The 20286-nt window shown below is 50.1% G+C and overlaps 6 protein-coding genes across 6 annotated transcripts; 3 read left to right on the forward strand and 3 right to left on the reverse strand.

Moving 5' to 3' along the window:
• Positions 1-110: 110 nt before the first annotated feature.
• FOBCDRAFT_294628 (thiolase-like protein) lies at positions 111-1568 on the forward strand (the record flags this gene model as incomplete). Its single annotated transcript, XM_059611850.1, has 4 exons — positions 111-241; positions 323-700; positions 740-930; positions 988-1568. The coding sequence occupies 4 exons, from the start codon at positions 111-113 to the stop codon at positions 1566-1568; spliced, it is 1281 nt and encodes a 426-aa protein (XP_059465132.1).
• A 3089-nt stretch (positions 1569-4657) lies between these two features.
• Positions 4658-8966, forward strand: FOBCDRAFT_185005 (uncharacterized protein; the record flags this gene model as incomplete). Its single annotated transcript, XM_031186740.3, has 8 exons — positions 4658-5452; positions 5833-5849; positions 5955-7023; positions 7073-7339; positions 7388-8039; positions 8147-8208; positions 8332-8394; positions 8556-8966. 8 exons carry the CDS (start codon positions 4658-4660, stop codon positions 8964-8966), a joined length of 3336 nt encoding a protein of 1111 aa, XP_031037875.3.
• FOBCDRAFT_225725 (apoptosis-antagonizing transcription factor) lies at positions 8929-10732 on the reverse strand. The gene is made up of 2 exons (XM_031186737.3): positions 10635-10732; positions 8929-10584 (listed from the first exon to the last, which is right to left on the reverse strand). The coding sequence occupies exons 1-2, from the start codon at positions 10693-10695 to the stop codon at positions 9014-9016; spliced, it is 1632 nt and encodes a 543-aa protein (XP_031037872.2). The 5' UTR covers positions 10696-10732; the 3' UTR covers positions 8929-9013.
• A 330-nt stretch (positions 10733-11062) lies between these two features.
• On the forward strand, positions 11063-12186 carry FOBCDRAFT_294631 (P-loop containing nucleoside triphosphate hydrolase protein; the record flags this gene model as incomplete). The annotated part of the gene is made up of 5 exons (XM_031186736.3): positions 11063-11125; positions 11187-11313; positions 11365-11484; positions 11537-11761; positions 11809-12186. 5 exons carry the CDS (start codon positions 11063-11065, stop codon positions 12162-12164), a joined length of 891 nt encoding a protein of 296 aa, XP_031037871.2. The 3' UTR covers positions 12165-12186.
• Positions 12187-12520: 334 nt separating this feature from the next.
• Positions 12521-13466, reverse strand: FOBCDRAFT_202978 (uncharacterized protein; the record flags this gene model as incomplete). Its single annotated transcript, XM_031186735.2, has 3 exons — positions 12521-12606; positions 12658-13357; positions 13416-13466. 3 exons carry the CDS (start codon positions 13464-13466, stop codon positions 12521-12523), a joined length of 837 nt encoding a protein of 278 aa, XP_031037870.2.
• Positions 13467-17647: 4181 nt separating this feature from the next.
• On the reverse strand, positions 17648-20072 carry FOBCDRAFT_40988 (uncharacterized protein). Its single transcript, XM_031186733.3, has 2 exons — positions 17887-20072; positions 17648-17830 (listed from the first exon to the last, which is right to left on the reverse strand). Exons 1-2 carry the CDS (start codon positions 19924-19926, stop codon positions 17786-17788), a joined length of 2085 nt encoding a protein of 694 aa, XP_031037868.2. The 5' UTR covers positions 19927-20072; the 3' UTR covers positions 17648-17785.
• Between the last annotated feature and the right edge of the window lie 214 nt (positions 20073-20286).

Raw genomic sequence — 20286 nt, forward strand, 5'->3', positions numbered from 1 at the left:
GCTCAATCGCTTTTCTGCAGCTCATTTATCCCATTCCCCCCCGCCTGACAAAGTGTTGGGGATATAAGCGCCAGCCACCTTTCACGACAAATAGCTTCATCAGAGCAGTCATGTCAGCTCCAAGCACATTTGGAGAGCTGGGTCTCTCCATCATCGGCATCAGCGCCGAGTACCCACCACATTCCCTAGACTATACTTGCCTCAACACCCTTAGTGACAGATTCTATCCCGATACACCTTCGTGAGTCCCACCACCACCAACATGCCTCCCTCAGTGGCTAATAGGTCATGATAGTATGCAAAAAGTCCTCGGAATCAACAGATATACCGGAATTGACACACGGTCGTCCATTGGAACACCCGACCACCCAGCTGTTAACAAGAAAGATGCGCCCTCAATAGCAGAGCTCCACACTCTGTTTCTCTCCGATGGTGTTCCTCTCGCGATTCGAGCCGCTCGAAAGGCCATTGACGAGGCCAAGATTGACACAAGATTCATTACCCACATAGTCGCCACAACATGTACAGACAGCGCAAACCCGGGTTTCGACCACTTTGTCGCAAAAGGTCTGGGCATAACGCATGGTGTAGAGAAGGTCTTGCTTCATGGTGTTGGTTGCAGCGGTGGACTAGCAACTCTCCGAACAGGTGCGAACCTAGCTCTTGGTCATAAAGCACGCGGTTTGCCCGCGCGCGTTCTGTGTGTAGCACTTGAGGTTAGTACCACTATGGTACGTAGTGAGCTAGATAGCATCAACGAGCTGCAGCAGACAAGAATAGGTGCATGCCTTTTTTCAGACTGTGGTAGTGCCGCTGTGTTGAGCAACGGTATCGGTGAACCTTCTGAACCGGTATATGACCTCCTCGGCTGGGACCACAGGACCATACCAGATACTGAGGATGACTTGGGGTTTGATGTTGACCCAGTCGGTAAGGCTTCAATACCTCCATAGTGTTTTTTCAAGACCGAAACTGACAGAATGATAGGCTGGAAAGTTGTTCTCACACCTCGTGTTCCCAAGCTCACTGCTGCCTCAATTGGCCCAGCTTTCAACGACCTCAAGGTATCTCTGCCTCAACTCCCTCCAGACTACCAGAAAGCAGCCGACTTCGACTGGGCGATGCACCCTGGCGGCGCTACCATCCTTTCCGGCGCTGAGAGAGCCATGGAAATTACACCAGAACACCAACGGGCAAGTTACGACACATACATCAATCATGGCAACTCAAGTTCAGCTACCATCTTCAGTGTCATGGATCGCCTACGTTCGAAAGATATGGATGCCATGGCGCCTGACGGACGAGTTCGTGACTATGTCGTTGGTTGTGCTTTCGGTCCTGGTATCACAGTTGAGATGTGCATGTTGAAGCGGAATATGTCTCATGGCGCAGGCCTGCCTGGCCTACAAACTCCACCAGAGACACCGGCTGAAACGGAGTCTGAGCCAAGTGAAATCGGGGACGGAGATGGTGAGTGGGGCCGTGAGTTGAGCGGAGATCCGGCCGAGTCGCCGGATCAGTATGCATTGTTTGTGGCCGACTCGTTGGAGCATCTAGATCTAGATTAGCATGGAGTTGTGGAACAAGGTTAATTATCATCCAGTTCGAGGGCGTCGGTTGACAGTAGTTAGAAGCAAGCAACAAAAGAGTGGAGGTTACGTGACTATGTACACTTGTACGTCTACCACAAAGCGTGTTCTAATACTGTGACCCCCAATTCGCTTTCGGTTACACATAGAATTATTAAGTGCGGATAGCTCGAACCATAATTACTATGCTACCAGTTGTCACGACCTCGTTCCGAGCAGGCTATGAGGATTGTGGCGGTCTGAGGAGTACAACGGAAATTTTCTCCTATTGCGTTACCTGCAAGATCGTCTGCAAGCAAGTGTAGCTAGCAGAGGCATTACACCAAGGTGGGAAGTTAACTTTGCATCATCCGAATAGAAAGAAAGCCGTTGCCAAGCCTCAGCCTTTGCCGAATACATTGCCGGTTTGAGAGAGCGGTCCGTTCTTGTTCCTGCATGATGGATGAATGTGAAGCGCGCCCTGTTAAAACAACCAACAGGTGGTGTGTTGATCAAATCAGGAATGAGGATCGGCGAACTCGTCAACATACCCAGATATCCTCGTTACCTATTGTGTGCTTGTTTGTTCAGTGACTGGACAGTCTCGACTGATGGGTTATTACCCGGCGGAGCAATGTTGTCTGCTCATTGGCCTCAAATACGATGACGATAGCCCTGATACGCCTAACTGCAGAAGAAATTGGGCTTTCATCAACAAATTCGCTTGATGACTCTTAATGCTTGTCCCGCCCTGACTTTGACGCCAACCGCGGTAGTATAGACTGGGGTCAAGAAGCGTTAGTTGCATGTAAGGGGAAAAGAAAGAGGGGTCCTATCCTATAGGATGTTAAAAGGCGTAAATGACAGATCAGACAGACGCATCAAAGACTAATGAGAAGGTCCCTAGAATGGCTTTCAAATCAAAGATAATCACCAGCCAAAGACCTGACCCTGGTCACTCGAGTCGAGATGCCGGATTGAAGTTGGACTGCTAAGATTTTTTCGACACATGAGCGCTCAAGTTCAGTTATCGAGCCACTCTGACGTAGCGAAGAGCGCCCAAGCTCATCGTCCTCGAGGCTGAGATATGGTTCAGCGAAGGGGCCTCATATTCCTCAAAGTTCACGCTCTGCGTACCGAGGCTAGTGGAGCTCCTGGTAACAAGATATGTTCATGTACCGGTACTAGACAGGGGGTGTTTCTCCAGCATTTTGATCTGATCATATAAGAGCCTTGTCGCTTAGGTTAATCCTTTCCCGAAATCCGAGACTGACAAAAGCGCCGCCAGCTTTGACACTGAACGCTATGCCATGTGGTCGGTTAAAGATCAGCACATAGTTAAGGTGACATCCGCGAGAAACAGCCTCGAAGTGGATTAGCTGCCGCCAAGATGTCAACTCACGAGGATGAACAAGGAACTTGCCGCGCCAACTTACAGCGCTTGAGCAATGACGACTCATCAAGTGGATTCTGCCCCGTATTTTCTTTCAGCTTGGACTTACTAACAAAGTGGGCGAAACGATCCTCAACCTCGTGGCATCGACAAGGCTAAAGACTTCTGAGTCCTCATTCTTGAAACATGCTTCCATGCTGTATGCTGTAGGGATGGCTGGGGCCTCGGGAGACAAAAAGCTTGACTAGGCAGGGTCATCCCACGAGTTCCAAGGCATTTTGACAGCCACCGGCTGACGAAACAATGGTGAGCCCAATCGGAAGGGATTCAAAGACGAGGGCGTCCCGAAACAGGAACTCGTCTCGATACTGTATGAAGCACCCTGTGGCTTGCAGGTTTGACGGAGGCCCCACCCACACTAGCATGGTAGTTAATGAAGTTTCCCGCAGATGGTCGATGAAGGTACACCTAATCTCTACATGATACAAGCTCGATTTGCGGTCGTATGAGAGGTGAAGCACGTATCGAGGGTTTAAGCTCTTGTGCACGGCGCGCAAGACGGGGGTTGCTGACCCGGCCGTGGGGAAGAGGCTTGAGCCCAAATTCGAGAACCGAAGCTTTATACTTGTGGCTGTCGATAGGTAGCTCCTAGACGCCATAAAAAAGAAACCTTCGTCCATAACCTGCAAGTTCTGACTCAAGATCGAGGATGGCCAAGAGGAGTTGCTAATGTCTCTCCATCCTTGAAACTTTTGTGATGCGTGTCATGGCCCAGAAGAGTATTCTGAGCGTAAGGCGTGGGACGTGTGCGATACCGGACTGTTCGGATCAGGGCCACGCTACATAGGCCTAGTTGATGTCTAGTCAGGGCCTTGTCAGGTAACTAGTAGGGTGGGTTGTATGCCCCTTGAGTAACTTGACGGCGTGCAGGTGAGGAGTCTCCGCCAAGAGGGCATCAAAACTGTGACTATGAAGCTAGGCGTGCGGCGTGATAAGAGGACAATGTCCAAAGGAAGCTAGAGCGGTGGTCAATCTCCACAGGTAAGGCAGAGAGCAAGGGAGGTGAGCGATGTGTAGAGTTCGCCGTTGAGTATTCAACAGCCGGTATAGTTGTTTAAGTTGAGCGAGGTCCCCATCAACGATCGTGTTAAAGAAGCATCGCATATCACGACGGAGGACGAATCGCCAACCGAGAGATCAAAAAGCTGTTATCGAAAGCCGAGTTCAACTTCCTCCGGCAGACCAGGAGTTTCGACAATTGTTCACAGTCATTATCATATTGGGTTGTTATTGCGACCGCCAGCTTCCAACTGTATGGATACCGAGACGATATCAACATCGATATCCTCACAACAGACACTCGATTGTTATTGAGGAATCTGTAGCGATCGACCAGCACAGGACTCTTAGAGCACCAACCTCATTGGAATTGTTGCCCAATCGAAATTACCAAGTGGACGGGACGCATTTGATTAGGTTTCGGCTCCGAGACTCTGGATCAGTCCATGCGGACCCGACAGTTCTAAGAGGGACGCTTTTGGTTGGATCCGGCTGGAATTCCCTTTCCCGGCATTGCTCTTTCTTGGCGTTGTGCGCACGGGAGAGCGTAACGGTTCAGTTTTCAGGTGATTACTGAAGAAAAGCAAGACTGGAGGGCTATTACCACGTCTTCGGTGTGAGGGATGCCGAGGGGGAGATGGATATGGATGAAGGTGTTATTCAGCAGCAACAAGCGATTGAAGCCGATGATTTCCTCGGCGGCAGGACCGTGCATTCCGCTCCTATCACTTCAGAATATGCGGGTCACGTGGATATACCGCCAGGTCATCATCCTCATTCGCATCCTGGCAACCAGAGCATACCTGGGAGGAGCGATGGTAGCACCTGGCGTTGGCGCAGGCGCAGTTCTCAGCGCCCCGTTACTGCTACCGACCTAGTGGCCCCCGACCATGACCCAGCTGGAAGTCCAGTGATAATACCTTTTACGCATGCACAATTCGCGTCACCTCTAGCAGTTCGCGCTCACAATCATCCTCACATTCATCCTCAATCGCACCCAAACTCACCCTACACTCACCCTCACGTCCTTCATCATCAAATATTACCCACTCATCAATCGCTCTCTCACTCTCACCTTTCCGACGACTCCGCCACAGTCGGTGGCCATTTTGGCACAATGGAGCAAATCGAGACACAAGCAAGCGACCTCAGATTCCTTGCCCAAGTTCCTGTGTTGAATCCAACCTCGAGCCCGTCTCTCGGCCCCGGCTCCGGCGCCGGACGAGGTGGGACTCCAGCCCGTACCCCCGGGAGCGCCGTGGGAGCCTCTACGGGTGCTCCTATTGCTTACGAGAATCATGCAAGTCCAAGTTCCGCCTCTGTCGGCGACAATTCCGCTCACGGTGCGAGCGCGTCTAATGCCAATAAGAGGAAGTCGACAGATGATGGTCAAGGCAACGGAGCGAAGCAAACAAGAAGTAAAAGAAACAGAGTGAGTTCTGACCATCTCGTTACATCTACTATCAACCCCCGGACCATTATGATATGAGATCATATGAGGCAAGGATGAGATGAGGCGAGGCGAGGCATCTTTGAAGGACAGGACGCACCTCATGACGATCATAGAGGGGTTCGTTCAAGAGACGGCGACACAAGACTGCACGATACTCGCCTATCGAGCCCCTTCAAGTCCTCGGACGTCAAACATCTCGGCCTCCTTGTTGCACGACATAAACGAACCCAGACGGCTGGGTCGGCAATCCGAACCCACTCCTGTTTCAGCCGTTTTGATCCCACTCATTCACACGCCACTCCCCGGGTCACTATACTTGAAGATCATTCAGGCTAACGTTACATTCTTCACTATGATAGTACATATCGATAGCTTGGTCAGTATGCTTCCGCCATTGAATGCGTTCATCTTCGCCGCGACCGCGTAGCATAATACCGTATTGTCTTGGCTCCTAACAAACGCATATGCTAACAACATATAGTAATGAATGCAAGAGACGAAAGATAAAATGTAATGGCGAAACTCCTTGCCAACGATGTGGCAACCTCAACTTGGCCTGTCTATATGCCCCGAACTGCTGCTCTGGGAACTTTAAGGAATCAGACGAGTTCAAGCAGGTCACATCACAACTAGGCCGCCTTCAAGAAGAAGTCGGTTGGCTTCACCAAACCGTCAAGGCCCTTCAGTCCGAACCTGCCCGTTATTCCTCACTTGGTGACCGAACAATGACCCATGGCCACGGCACGCCAGCAGTCGCCCCTTCGCCCTCTCATAGTTCTACTTCACTTAACCGCCAGGACAGTTCAAAATATGGTTCTTTCCGTGGCCCAACAAGCATGGCCTTCAGTCTCGACGTTGCCAACAATACTATCAACAACATGGGCTACAAAGGCATATCAGACGAGGAAAATCCACACCTCAACGATGGCATGGGCCCCATGTCCACGCGACCAAGAGACCCCCTCCACGAATTCGACAAGGACGAAATGATTCGCCTGTGTCGTCTGCATGAGGAAGAGATTGGTATCATGTACCCTGTGCTCAACATTCAAACCGTGATATCCCATGCCAAGAATATGGCCACATTTCTCGAAACCCTACGACAACAAAGCCCCAGAGAATTGGTCAACGACGATAAGACTCTACAGCTCAAAATCATCATGTGCTGCGCTCTAGTGGTGGAAGAGCATGGGCATAGTGATAAAGCCATTCGCTTGTTTGAGAGCATGGAAACGGTTCTTAACCGAAAGCTCATGGCTGAGGCTGCGGATGTCACGACCTTACCGATCTTGGCTCTAGTTGCTGGGTATAGATTTCTCTCCAACGATGAAGTTTTGGCTTGGAGAGTTATGGGTCACGTCGCACGGTTATGCCTGGAGCTTGGCATCCATCAAAGAACAGGTCTGATGCGAATCCAGGATGAAGAGGAACGTAAGAATGCTCTCGTCAGCTTCTGGTCGGCATATGTTCTGGATAGGCGATGGGCTTTTGCAACTGGGCTGCCTTTCGTCGTTCAAGACGAGGAAATCGATTCGGAGCTGCCATTCCCAGTTAGTATTTGATGAACCCACAATCCGTGTCTCAGCTAACGATTTTAAGGAGGAATATCCTTACCTGGTGGCCATGATCACCTATTCTCGGATAGGTGCAAAGGTGTGGCGACAAGTAGCTCATTTTGGACCGGTTCTGGCACGCGATTTGCGCTCAACGGAACTGGAAAACGTCGACCAGGAGTTGTTACAGTGGTATGAACAGATTCCCGAAGAGGTCAAGGTTCGTAACTGGGACAAGGAGAAGCATATAACGTCGACTCCCTCCTATAATCTGCAACGCCTACGGATCTGGACATATTTACGCCTGAATCAAGTAAGTGTTGTATTCAAGACTCAGTCGGTATAGGCTAACAACATGCAGATGCGGATCTGGCTTTACACGCCTGTGTTGCATAGCGCCACAAGCATCATGGCGCATCCTGCGCAGTCAGAACGTGTAGTTGACATCGCCAAAGACACTATCCGATACCTTAGCCACCTGAATAACACAACCAACTTATACAGACGTGTACAGGTGTTCTACCACCAATTCCTCACATCTGCAATTGCGGTCGTCTTCCTCGCATCTGTTCATGCCCCGGTCCGCTTCAGCGCTTCCTGCCGTGAGGAGTTTTATATGGCTCTCGAGCTGGTAAAGGATTTATCCGCCAAGAGCTGGGCATCGCAGCGACTTTGGCGCACAATTCGATCACTTAAAGACGTGGCACCGCGATTCGGACTTAATGCTGAGGACGATCCCCAGTCAACAGCAGCATTAGGGATGATAGGGCTTGCTCGAGGCCATTTGGAACAACAACAACCGTTCCGCAAGCCCTCTATTCCGGGTCAGCAATCACAAGCTGCAACCCCAGACTCGATGGCTCAGAACGGATCACGAATTCAAGCCGAGATGTCACGAATGTTCGAGGGCTATGTAGGGTTGAATGGATTCCAATACAACGATAATGATGGACAACAGGGGCCAAATGCTGAAGTTTCTGAAGCGTCCAACAGCGGCATGTTTGGAGTTGATGGTACTGTCTTTCCTCAGTTCAAGGAGATGTATTAGCCAACCATGCTAAGTATTTTGTATATTGCTAGTATTTAGATATGATATCCCCTCCTGTACACTAACTTTCAGATAGTCTTGGATATATCTGGTGGCGTAATATGGCGCTCAAAATGGAGATACGAATTGAGTTGGTAATATACCATTTGATAATGAAGAATTGATGTTCTGTGTTCAGGCACTTGAGTCGTTTTTCAGGCCGTTATGGTTGGAGGATACGCTAGAAGCATATCTGACATTTGTGCAAAAACCTCGAGATAAATGAACAAAACTACTGCATACTACGGTATCATGAGAAGTTCGGGCTCAGCACATCGATGGTATAAACTCATCCTTGTCTTCGTTGTGGGTATGGTCAGCAAATCGGTAGCTTAGTAAGTCAGGATCTGTGAACCATGTCTTTTCATCTTGAAAATCTCAACGTTGTCTAGATTCCACCACTCTTCTCTATCATTGACCTCTGATAACTTGACAACTCCAGCATCGGATCATCATCATGCTGTTCACAGCAACGATCCCCTTCCTCATCCACGCTCTCATTGAAACCCCAGCTGCCTTGACCTTCATCCTGAAGCCCTCCTCACAACTTCAACCGCTTCCTCCATCGGCAGCTCTGATTCTTCAGTCATTCGGTGGTCTTCTTCTCACGAGTAACCTCATCGCTCTCATCTTTATCCGGCGGCCGTTTGATGACGCAACTCGTCAAGCTGCGCTCGCCTTTTCCTTCTGGCATTTATGGCCTAGTTATCGAGCTTATATGCGAATGAATGGCTATACAGAGGAGGAGGAAGCTTCAACAACCAAGACATTAGGAGGACCACTGGTGCACCTAGGAGTTCACATTGTTTTGTTGACCATGTTTCTTTGTACCTGGTATTTTGGTAATGCTTAAGCAACAGTCTATGACATCTACAATTACAACTTTTTTCGTGTCCCCCTTTAGTTTCTAAACAGCCGGAGTCCTGCCTCCTCAACATCAACATCCATGTCATCCTCGCTCTCGTCTTCGTTAAGCTCCATCTTGCGGCCGAACAGCGTGCCGAAGAAGCGGTCAATAGCACCCTGCTCCCACGCACGTCGGTCCTCAGGCGCCATGAAGTTCTGCAGCTTCTCGTGAACTGTGAAGCGCATCTTGCGGCCCTTGCTGGCCTTGCGGTCAACATTCTTTCGTGACTTGACGTCCTTGGCTGCTGTGAGAACGACCGTGGGGACGGCAGCTCCAGCTCCAGCTCCCGATGAGCCTTCCACTGTACGCTGGTCCACAAGCTCCTTTAGGAGAACCTGGTAGAAGTCGGCGTCGTCGTAGATGTTGCTGTTCTCCGATGCACCCTTGGCAGCTTGCGCTGGGGCACATGAACGAGGGACGCGAGAGCGCTTGGCGAGACGGTTGTCGGGGTCAATAAGCTGCTCCTTAAGGGCATTGATAAAAGTCTTGTTTCGCGACTCGAGCCCCTTGGGTGCTGTGACATTAACGGACTGCACCTTGCGAGACCACTTCTCAAGGCGATCCTCCCTAGATTTAATAGATCGTTGTTCCTCCGCTTGTAATTGCTCCCAGATCTCGCTTGTGGCCATAGACACATCTAATTCACGCTTGCGCTTCTCGCCAGCTCGAGATGGTCCAAAGTTATCCTTAAGGCTGCTGATAGTGTTGAGGAGCTTGATGGCTGCCTCTTCAGCAGCCTCGTAGGGCTCCGATTCGGGCTCGGGGTTGGCGTCGAGGGCATCTAAGGTGTTGGCAGCAATGAGGGCTTTCTGTAGGCGAATTCGAATGTTGAGGAGCCCATCATAGGCCTTGCGCTGCTGACGGATTGCCAAACCCTTGTCAACATCGGGTCGAGTTGATAGGGCTGCCATAATGGGTTTTGCGTTCTTAGCCTTCGCCTCTGATTCCTCGTCATCGCTTTCGCTATCATCATCGTCCTCATCCTCTTCTCCCGAGCCCTCCTCATCGTCATTCTCATCCGACTCATCGTCGGAGCCTTCCTCACCATCGACCAGAGCGTGAAGACCATCGTCCATGTCGTCCTCAACTGACTCGGATTCGTCGTCCTCATCTTCGCCAACGCCAGCGCCGCCGTCATCGGAAGACGACATGTAGTCAGCAGCGGTAGCTCGCTTGCTAACAGGCTTTTTAGGATTGGAGCTTCCTCGGAAAGTAAACTCCTTGAAGCGCTCCTCGTCGCTTTCGCCAAGAGCGTCGTCGCTCTCGATTTCTGAGTCGTTGGCCTCAGCCTCGTCGCGTGCTAGATCTGCGGTCTCAGGATCGTCGAATTCCTCATCGCCCGACTCCTCGTCCTCATCCTCGTCTTCCGACTCGCTCTCTTCTTCGAGCGCATCTCGCGAGACTCGAGAGCCTCGGTACTGGTGACCGAGTGACAGGCCCTCCTGTTTCCTCAATTTACTCTTTCCAACGGAAACGTAGTGCTCAGTACCCGCGTTCTCGTCCTCGCTCTCTTCGCTACCGCTGCCATTCTCGCTAACTTCGACATTGGCCTCGGGATCGTAGTCTTTTGGAACGATTAGAAGCTATAGGTCATATGATAGTGTAGCGACTTACCCTTGGCGATAGGCTCGTCCAAGTCTTGGAACTGCTTTGCGCGACCCTTTGCTTTGGCCATTTTAATGATTGAATTGTCAAGTCTTCCACTGACAAACAGACGCCCCCACGTTGGAAATTTTCTGAGGAATGGCCTTGAACTTTTAGGCGGTGGCAGATGGCAGAACTGTCGCAACTCAGTGTTAGTGGAGAGAGCCCTGTATTAGGTAGTCCGCTAGCTCAAGCTCCCAGCGGTCTATGAGTTCCATGACACCTTATTTGGTCAGACTCTCGTATTCTTGACATCCTATGAGTAGACAATTCAATATGTTGCTTGTTTAGGCACTATAGACATTGAAAAAACCCCTATAACTCCGAATTGAGGAGTCCAAGCTTAGTACGCCGAGGTCCTGAGTTATATCCCATCTAAAGCCATAAAGACTCTCAGTATGCGTCCAACATCTGCCCGCCTCTTTCAGAGCCTCCGGCCGCTGCAACACGAAAATCCATTAGTGAGTGATCTTCTTTGGTACTCAGTACTATCAAGTTAGAGCATAGCTGATACTATTCCAGGGTCTCCCTCGATCAGGAACGCCGCCAACTTGGGGTAAACGCCCAGTCCGTCGCAAAATCACAGGTGTCGAGAAAGTCATCGCAGTATCCTCAGCGAAAGGTGGTGTAGGCAAAAGCACAGTTGCAGGTATCTATAGATGTCTCCTGAGACTTGAGATGTTCTAACAAAGGCGACTAGCAAATCTGTCTCTGGCTTTTGCTCGTCTTGGCTTTCGTGCTGGGATCCTGGACACTGATATCTTTGGTCCATCTATTCCAACCTTGTTTGACCTCTCAGGAGAACCGAGGTTATCAAATAGTCAGTCACTAGGGCTCATAACGCCCTCTGAACATGAGCTGACAGAACAAAGATAACCAGCTCATCCCTCTTACAAACTATGGAGTCAAGACCATGTCCATGGGCTATCTGGTTGGCGAGAATGCACCAGTAGTCTGGCGAGGTCCCATGGTGATGAAGGCTATTCAGCAGCTTCTACATGAGGTAGAATGGGGTGGTCTTGATGTTCTTGTCCTAGACCTTCCTCCGGGTACAGGAGATACACAGTTGACTATCACACAGCAGGTCATTTTGGATGGTGCGTTTCTATGAGATGTCACGTCTGTTTCTACTAACAACCGCCAGGCTCTGTCATTGTCACAACTCCTCATACTCTTGCCACTAAAGATGCTGTCAAAGGTATCAACATGTTCAAAACAGTCAATGTCAATATCCTTGGCTTGGTACAGAACATGTCCTTGTTCACATGCCCTCATTGTCATGGAGAAACCAGTATCTTTGGTTCCAATGCAAGGGTCGAGAAGTTGTGTCAAGAGCACCAGATCGACTTTTTAGGTGATATCCCATTACACCCCAATATTGGAGACGATGGGGATAGAGGAAAACCCACAGTAGTGGCAGAACCTACGAGTGAGAGGGCAAATGCCTTTTTGAAGATAGCACAAGATATCTGTCCCAAGATCGATCTGAGTGGTAAATAGCCACCGAACTTCTACTCGGCCGCCATGTATCAACAATGTAGAGTAACTTGTACAATAATGATTCCTGTCAGCCCAATTTAGTAAAACACTCAAAGACAGGGGAGAGGTGTTGTCTGCTCATGTAACATTATTTAATTAACACCGGCTAGTCTATGAACATAGACCGCGTCGCTCCTATATACTTGAGTCTGAAGAAGAAGAACTGGATTAAACGCCAGAAAGATAAGTCGTTAGCCTCTGCTGTGATCAAATGCAAGGCATGTTACCAAACAAAGCAATAAGCTTCTGAGACTTCCCGAACGCCCCTGTGTGCTCTTGAGTATTGAACCGAGTGTCCTGTCAAGAGAGAAAGGTGATTAGTCTAGCTCATCGTTCATTTGATAGACATGACGGCTTCGAGTGGGGTCTTTTCGCATGGCTTGGCCAGAGCCTGTGAAGCCAACTGAGAACAAGTTAGTATCTGATTCATAAAATGAGCAACATAAGTGCATACCTCTACCATGAACGCCGTCTGGAGTACGGAACATGCTGTCCTTCTTTTGGTTCTTTCCAAACTTGGACTTTGCGCTGAATTCTTGCCACTTATTCTTGTTTTTCTCAAGCTCCTTCTTGGCCTTGATCTTCTTGGCCTTGGGAGGCTTTACTTCACCATCTTGCTCGGCTGCCTTCTTCGCTTCGGGATATACTGTCGCGCCCGCTGATGAAACCAGCCCAGGGGCTGGAGGTGTTGCTGGTGCTGAAGTTGTTGGCGTACCGTCCGCCTTTCGCTTGTTTGACACAGGTCGAATATCGCGAGACCGCAAGGTCTCAGTGTTATCGTAGGTCTTGAACTTGACGGTGTAGATAGGGTCTGTTGAGGATCCAGTGATAGATGTGATGCGCGCTGGGTAGAAAGCCTTGTCACCAGAAACCCACTTGGCTAGAATTGTATCGTTGACCTGGTAGTTCACAGGAGCCTGCTTCTCTTCCTCCACTGGAGCTGCTTTCTTAAAGGCTGGATGGTTCTCGCGAGACCATTTCTCGGGCTGAGGTGGCGGTGATGGTTCTTTGGGGGCGGGCTTGGGCGCCTGGGCAGGCTTGAGCTCAGCAATTTGTTCGTTGAGAAGATCGATGAAGCTGTTCAACTCGTCCTTTAAAGCTTTGAGCTCGGCGTTATCGGGGTCATCGCGTAGCTGACCAAGAACGATATCGAACTAGAGGAAAACGGTCAGTATGAATGACATATCATGGATGAATGGATGGGGGACGTACTTGTTCTTGGTACGTCTTCTTCTCTTGTTCGATTTCAGCGATAGACGACATGGTCTGGGATCTTCTTTTTGAGGTCGGAAGGGATGAATAATGCCAAAAATCGGGTTTTCTGGTAGGTACCTAAGTATTCGAAGCGGTGATGGGTTGGTTCGTGGGGTTCCTTGACGCACTGCACGAGATGAGATTGAAGATTCCAAGTTGGAGTTAAAGGTCACGTGCGTAGCATCTAGGGAAAGCACCCCAGATTATCCCCGCCAAAAGCTTCCGGAAGATGAGGGTGAATAAGAAAGGAAGGGTTTCCAATCTGACGAGCCATATTTCAGAGCATCCTAATAATTACATCTACAAACGGCAGATGGCCTCTTTCTAAGTCCCGGCTTATGTCTATGGGCTATCATATCTGGTGGTGGGTTTTGCTTCTGCGAGTAGGTTGCGCGTCTTGGAAGAATAGGCCCAAGCAGCAAAGGAGACAGTAATTACGTTAGGTAAGGTAGTCAGTATATGATTTTGGTTAGCAAGAATCAAATCATATGGATCGATTTCATCACTCTTTCGTCCCACGTATGATATCGTGACTATCACGATCGTTAAGGATTACCTTGCTGAATCACTCACGGATATGCCGCCTAAAGTCGGCCCGGAAGAGAGCAAGGCAAAGGCCGGGCCAAGCTCCGTCTAGCAGTGTTTATTACCCAGTTCTCCGCGAGCCCCTAGCGGTTCGTAGCTAATGCAGTGTGTATTACAGGTGACGCATTCATGATTTAGTGGTGTTCAACTCAAACCATGTTTCTCTTTTTTAGTTCATGTCCTGTTTCTGGGTTCGTTCATTTTTGTGACAAGTTACACAACGAACCAAAGGCTTCGTAATTGGTCTCGGTTTGCCAAAGAAGGATATTCCATGGGTTCCGATTGCGGCTCCGTGTCCGCCTGTGACCATCAATCTCATGGATCTCATTCTCATCTCAGTCGTGTTCTAAATAGAATGACTCTAATCTTCTGTTGGCTTACTTGCTTGCTTGGCATTTCGCACTATCACACCTCAACATGTTCACTCGCTAATCACTGCTGCTGCTACTGCTGCACGATCAAAGTAATTATTTCGTTCGTTCACTCGCTAGCTCCAACTCATTTTATTGTTCGGCCGTGTTCAAACCAGACACTCTTAAGACGGACACTTGTATGGATACCCACCTACGTTATACTTCAGAGTCAGAGTCAGAGTCAGAGCTAAAACTAAAACCTTTGTGGACAAATCCAATCTTGATAATTAGCAAGCCTTCTTTTTCGTTCCCCTCCTCTCCATCACAGCCTACTATACCTACCTAATACTAAAGATTCATTCATGCAACTCAAGTCAAGTTGACTGGTCTTAGCACTGCCAGCCTCTGTCTCGGCAATAGACTAGCTTCATCTCCGCCGCTCAATTTGTTGGTCTTGTTTGGCTCTTGATTGTTCGTTGCTTCTTGGGCCATGCCTGGTCTGTCTGGTCTGGAATTGCTCGCCTATACTAGTAACGAGACCAAGGCCTTACCTTACTCTTACTCGCCTACCGACCTTGTCCATACTCTTTTTTTTTACTAGACCTTCCCTTACGTCAAAAGTTGCTTCTGCTCAACGCCGGGCACTTTTCTTCTTTAATTTTCTCTCCCTTTCTTTGTCACCTTCTTCTCCCCAGACTCCAGACTCACAGTGATCGCCGGCCCATCTCCGCTCCTCCACTACTCTCGGCTCTCACCGATTCTTCTCGCGGCCGATCCATTGACATTGACATCACTGAAAGGGAGCCCTACAAATCTGACTTAAAGGGAGCTCCATAATCGGCAACGGGGACGGAACCACCACCATTCGCGATCCGCCGACGACTGCCTACCTACCTAATCTTTGATACGACACGGAGTCAATTAATCTCCTACAACCTTTCTTATTCTTTGGCACCTATTTTATTTGCAATTGCTGCTGCAGCGCCCATGATATTAAATACCCTTGTCATCAGTACAACCAAAAAGGGAATATAACATTCGTAGTCAGTCGCAAACACAACAAAGGAGAAAGCCGCGAAAAGTTGAAAATCTTTTACCGCTCGAGATCGGATACGACCAATTCGCCGTCGCATCACCCAGAACGAACTGCGCACAACCTTTATCTTGCTGTATTATACCTCCAATCCCTACCAACCATGCCTCACACCCGAGATGCGGACAGCGCATCGTCCTTGAGCGGCCAATCAAAACGACCTCCGCTCAACCATCAGGAGAGTGATTCGCAGAGCGAGAGCAGCGGTGTTAACCAACAACACCAACACCAGCAGCAGCATCGGAGGCACCATCGTCATCACCAGCGACAGCACACTGTTGGTCACCTCCACCACGCCCGCGGCCCAGCATCAAAAGCTGCCCCAAAGCAGCCTAAGCTCAGCCGTCGCCATACCGATACCCCCGATCAGATCGAGCAGCAGCAGCAACACCGAATCTCCTCCGGTCCCAATTCTCACCGACGAGCTCTCAGCGACGCAAAACTCTCTTCTCGCGAGTCTTCATCTGGCAACCTTACCAAGAGCGCATCCCAGACGAAGCTTACCAAGAATTCCTCCCACACAAAGCTCAACAAGAGTTCTTCCCAGACAAAACTAGTCAAAAGTCCCTCGCATACGAGAATCGCCAAGAGTCCTTCGCACTCAAAACTTAAGCGCAATCGCTCGCATACAGAAGTCGGGAAGCGCACTCGGTCTGCAGAATTGAAGCGCGCTTCAAGTACAACAATTGTTTATCAGCCTCAAATCTCTCACGGCAAGTCGCAGGTCCATTTTGATTTGGGTAACGAGGAGGACGAATGGGTCGACGCGAGTGGCTCTAATTCCCCCTACCTCTCCCGCAAGGGCTCTCTCAACAGTAGTAACCACTCCGTGCACCACCCCGACGACCGCGCTGGCGGATCAAGACCGGTTACACCCAACGATTCCGCCGCTCCAAAGCCGGCCGAGCAACCGCAACACGAACCGGAGCAACGGAACTCAACGAGCCCCGAGTTGGAGACGATACATCACAAGGAGTATCTCACATCCCGCATATTACAGCGCACTCCGTCCCACGGAGCTCCGCCCCAAATGAGCGCAGACCTGGCACAGATCTCTCCTCGCCACTTTGCGCCAGCCTCTGCTGATGCCATAGGGTCAGGAACTCTTGCGGGGAGTAATCAGGATGAATTGACATCCCGGTTTGTCGAGGCTGTTGGGTCTGGATTGACTAGTGAGGGATCCTTCTACCGACCACCTCGGGGGGACTTTCGCCGATACGATGATGCGCCTCAAAAACCTCGTTCTGTGACCAGCTTGCAAGGCGACCGTGAGGAGCGCCGAGAACCCCCAACAAGCGCACCAAAAGACGACATTGATGATAGCGCACTAGCGCCTAAGGCGTCCCGACGGGCTGCGCCGCCTGCCGCTCAAACATCGCGAACACAGCAGAAGCTTAACCTGCAGCGAGCCAGTTCCGTGATTGAGCCCGGGCAAGCAGTTGGTGGTGTCGGAGGTGTAGTCGGTCATACCCCACTCATCGGTGTCGGTGGTCCCGGATATGATGGAGGTAACAGTCGAGATCCACGTGTAGGCAAGCTCTTGGAGCGTACAGGCATGGAGTATCTCGTTGTTCGAAGACATCTCAACCCTATTTCTCGTTCACTCGAGCGTCTCAACCATCTCCCCGGTATGGATAAATCATTGCGCATCCCACGTCCGGGCACCGCCTCTACAAACGGCAAACGTTCCACAGATCTCACTATGCGCCAACACACCCGCAACGTCAGCATGCCTGATCCTCGACGACCGATGACGCCGAAACGCCCTACCTCAGTACGGACAACAAACTGTGCCTCGTCGAGCTACGACGGCAACGACGACGATGGCAGGCTGACAGACCGGCTAAGCGGATCAAGCCTGGTTGGTGGTGAAGAGGAAGATGGTACCGCAGCCATACTGAGGAACTTATGGGACAAGTCTATGGAGTTGAGTGCCAGCACGGATTAGGAGTTCCTTTTCGTTTCTTCGTGATTCTAGGGATCAAGGCGTTATGGTGCATCTATGGTATAGGAAGTGCTCAATAGGCACCCAAAGATAGAAAGGCGTGAATCAAGACAGTGTCAATTTAGACGGTATTAAGCGAAGATGTAGACTCACGATATTGTTACGTGAAGGCGGTGGCTTATGGTTAGAAAGGGGACCAGCCTATATAATAATTCAATGAATTTACGCACGTCTAAGAGTAGTTCTCTGTCAAGTCGCGTCTCTCATGTATTCCTCGCGTGTATATCATTCCAACCCGTACGCCTTCTGATGCTGTACTCCGCGAATTCTAGTTTAAACAAGATCTTTATAATTATACATTGGGGGAAAGCTGGTCATACTTGACACATCGTTCGACCTAGTTAAAATTAGCATCTCATGGCTATAAAAGCTACTCGACATCGGGCAACCTACGTCTTCAATGCTGGCTTGCATAAATCGTCTTGCTTCTAATCCCAGCCATACTACTAGCATGGAAAAGTCGCCATGCTTTGCCATACCCGCGCCGCTCTGTGCGCTGAGTTGACGGAGAATTGGCAGTGAGCTGCTGAGTAGATCGACATCAGGGTTCAGGCTGCGACCAATGCCCTCAAGAAGCAGAATACTGATAACGACGTTGACAAAATCTCCCTCGAGACGAACATGATGGTTTCGAACCATGCTAAGCACCTCTTGCAGGATATCGCCAATCTTAACATTACCGAGAGCTAAGGTACGGCTCTTGACACCGAGAACCAGATGCTGCATCTTCAGGGCAAATACTTCTTTATCGAGCACGGCATCTGGTTGGCGGCAGCGCTCGCACATGAGATGGCCGGCCTTGTAACCGTCAAACTCAGCAACGGCGCGGAAGAGGTCGAGGAAGTTCTCGCGGTTCACAGCATTAAGCTCAGTCACGAGTCCAGTGTCGATGAAGATGAGCTGAGGTCGGAAACCTTCAGCATCGATCTTAGCCAGCTCCGCTTCCCATGCCTTGGGGTCCTTGCGATGTCGATATGGTCGAAGTCGTTCAAGCACTTGCTCAGTCACGTCGTCCTTCTCATCGGGATGCGCCTTTGTCATGGTCTTTCGTAGACGCAACTCAGGATGAGCAGATTGATAGAACCGCACCATGATGTTACCAGGATGTAAATCAGCGTGGACAAAGTTGTCAAGGAGCAACATGCGGAGGAAGGCGTCAAGACCTTCATCAGCAATATCATGCTGGAAGACACCGCCACCATTCTCCATAAAGTCTGCCAATGGGATACCCTGGGCATATTCTTCAATAAGGACATTTCGCGTTGTGTACTCAGTGTGCGGGTATGGGAACCAGGCTGTAGATCGATCTTTGAAGTTCTTCCGGAAAGTGGCCAGATTTGCGGCCTCTATGCGAAGATCAAGCTGAAGCTTCATCATCTCCCCAAATTGAGCAACCTCATCGGGCAGTGAGAGCCACTCTATGGTAGGAATCAAGTTGAGTAGGGAAGCAAAAAAGCCCATGATGCGAAGGTCTCGTCGAACCGTCCTCTCGACGTATGGGTGCAGCACTTTGACTGCAACGTAGGACGATGGTACTCTCTGTGGAGAGCTCTTGAGCACCGTATCAACATTGCGCTTCACGTTTTGCGCCAAAGGATATGAGTCATGAAGATCAGCTTCCTCTGGCCTAGCCAGACCAGGCTTCAGCTTGGCCTTGTAGACCTGAGCGATAGCGCCAACACCTAGAGGCTTCTCCTGGAATTCGTCAAAGATATCTTCAAAACGGCGGCCGCCAAAAGCAGCTTCCACAGTCACGCGCGTGGCATGGAGTGAGTGAGCCGGCGCATTCGAGTGAAGTTTAGACATGATCTCGCACATTTCGGTAGGGAAGATATCGGTTCTCGAAGCAGCCCATTGTCCGAGTTTGATAAAGGCTGGGCCAGCCAGTTCCATCTCGTTAACCAAGAAGCCATACCACCAGAGCGTACCTGATCGTTCATTGTCTCTATCGGGTTGTCGCTTTCCAAAGTATATGGCAGGAATTGTGATTATCACCGGAACAAAAATGACGACAAGCTGGAGAAAACGGAAACCAGTGCATACAGGCTCGATGATCAAGAGGTCGATCAAGTACTTGATGCGCTCTACGAGCCTCGAAAGACCATGAGAATCGGTTGATACGCCCTTTTTCACCTCGGCCCGTGAAACCTCGAGCATGCGCTTCTCGCCTGTCTCTTGATCATTGCCGTTTTCTTGTTGCGACAGCTCAACAAAGGCAGCCGTTCCTAGTGCCGCAGCACCACCGGACGCACGCAGAGCTATTCTTTTCGGTGCGTCTTTAGACCATTGTGTGAATCGAGGGCCGCGGGAGCTTTGGAACGCGAACCGACGACCAAGACTGGCGATGGTGAACCTGGCGTGGGAGTTGACATTGGGGTAAGTTCGGAAGCCCGGGTGGACGAAAAGCCGGCCTATGAAGGAGCAAGCTCTCATCTCGGAAGGGGGAGTGTCTTTCTAGGGAATTGTATTGACGCGGACACTCTCATGTTCGAGCAAAGCCTAGGGGCGATTGCATTCGGAGAATGGTCAGATTCGGAGGTTGATATGAAAAAGAGACGAGTCTGGCATGTGCAAGCGCGTTAATGATGCAAAGACTCGGATCGATTTACAAGGATGCCCGCCAATGGATCCCCTGGGAACGAGCTAGATCAACAATTGGTGTTGGTGACGTCGGGTTGATAACCAGAGTGACGTACAAAATTCGTACCCACTGTATCTTTTCTAACGGAAATAAATCGGAAAGGAATCATGAGGAATATTTCAGCCATGACGGCTCATCAATGCTAACTGAGC

The sequence above is a fragment of the Fusarium oxysporum genome, chromosome VI, assembly GCF_013085055.1.
Source record: "Fusarium oxysporum Fo47 chromosome VI, complete sequence".
In the NCBI taxonomy this organism is placed as follows: domain Eukaryota; kingdom Fungi; phylum Ascomycota; class Sordariomycetes; order Hypocreales; family Nectriaceae; genus Fusarium; species Fusarium oxysporum.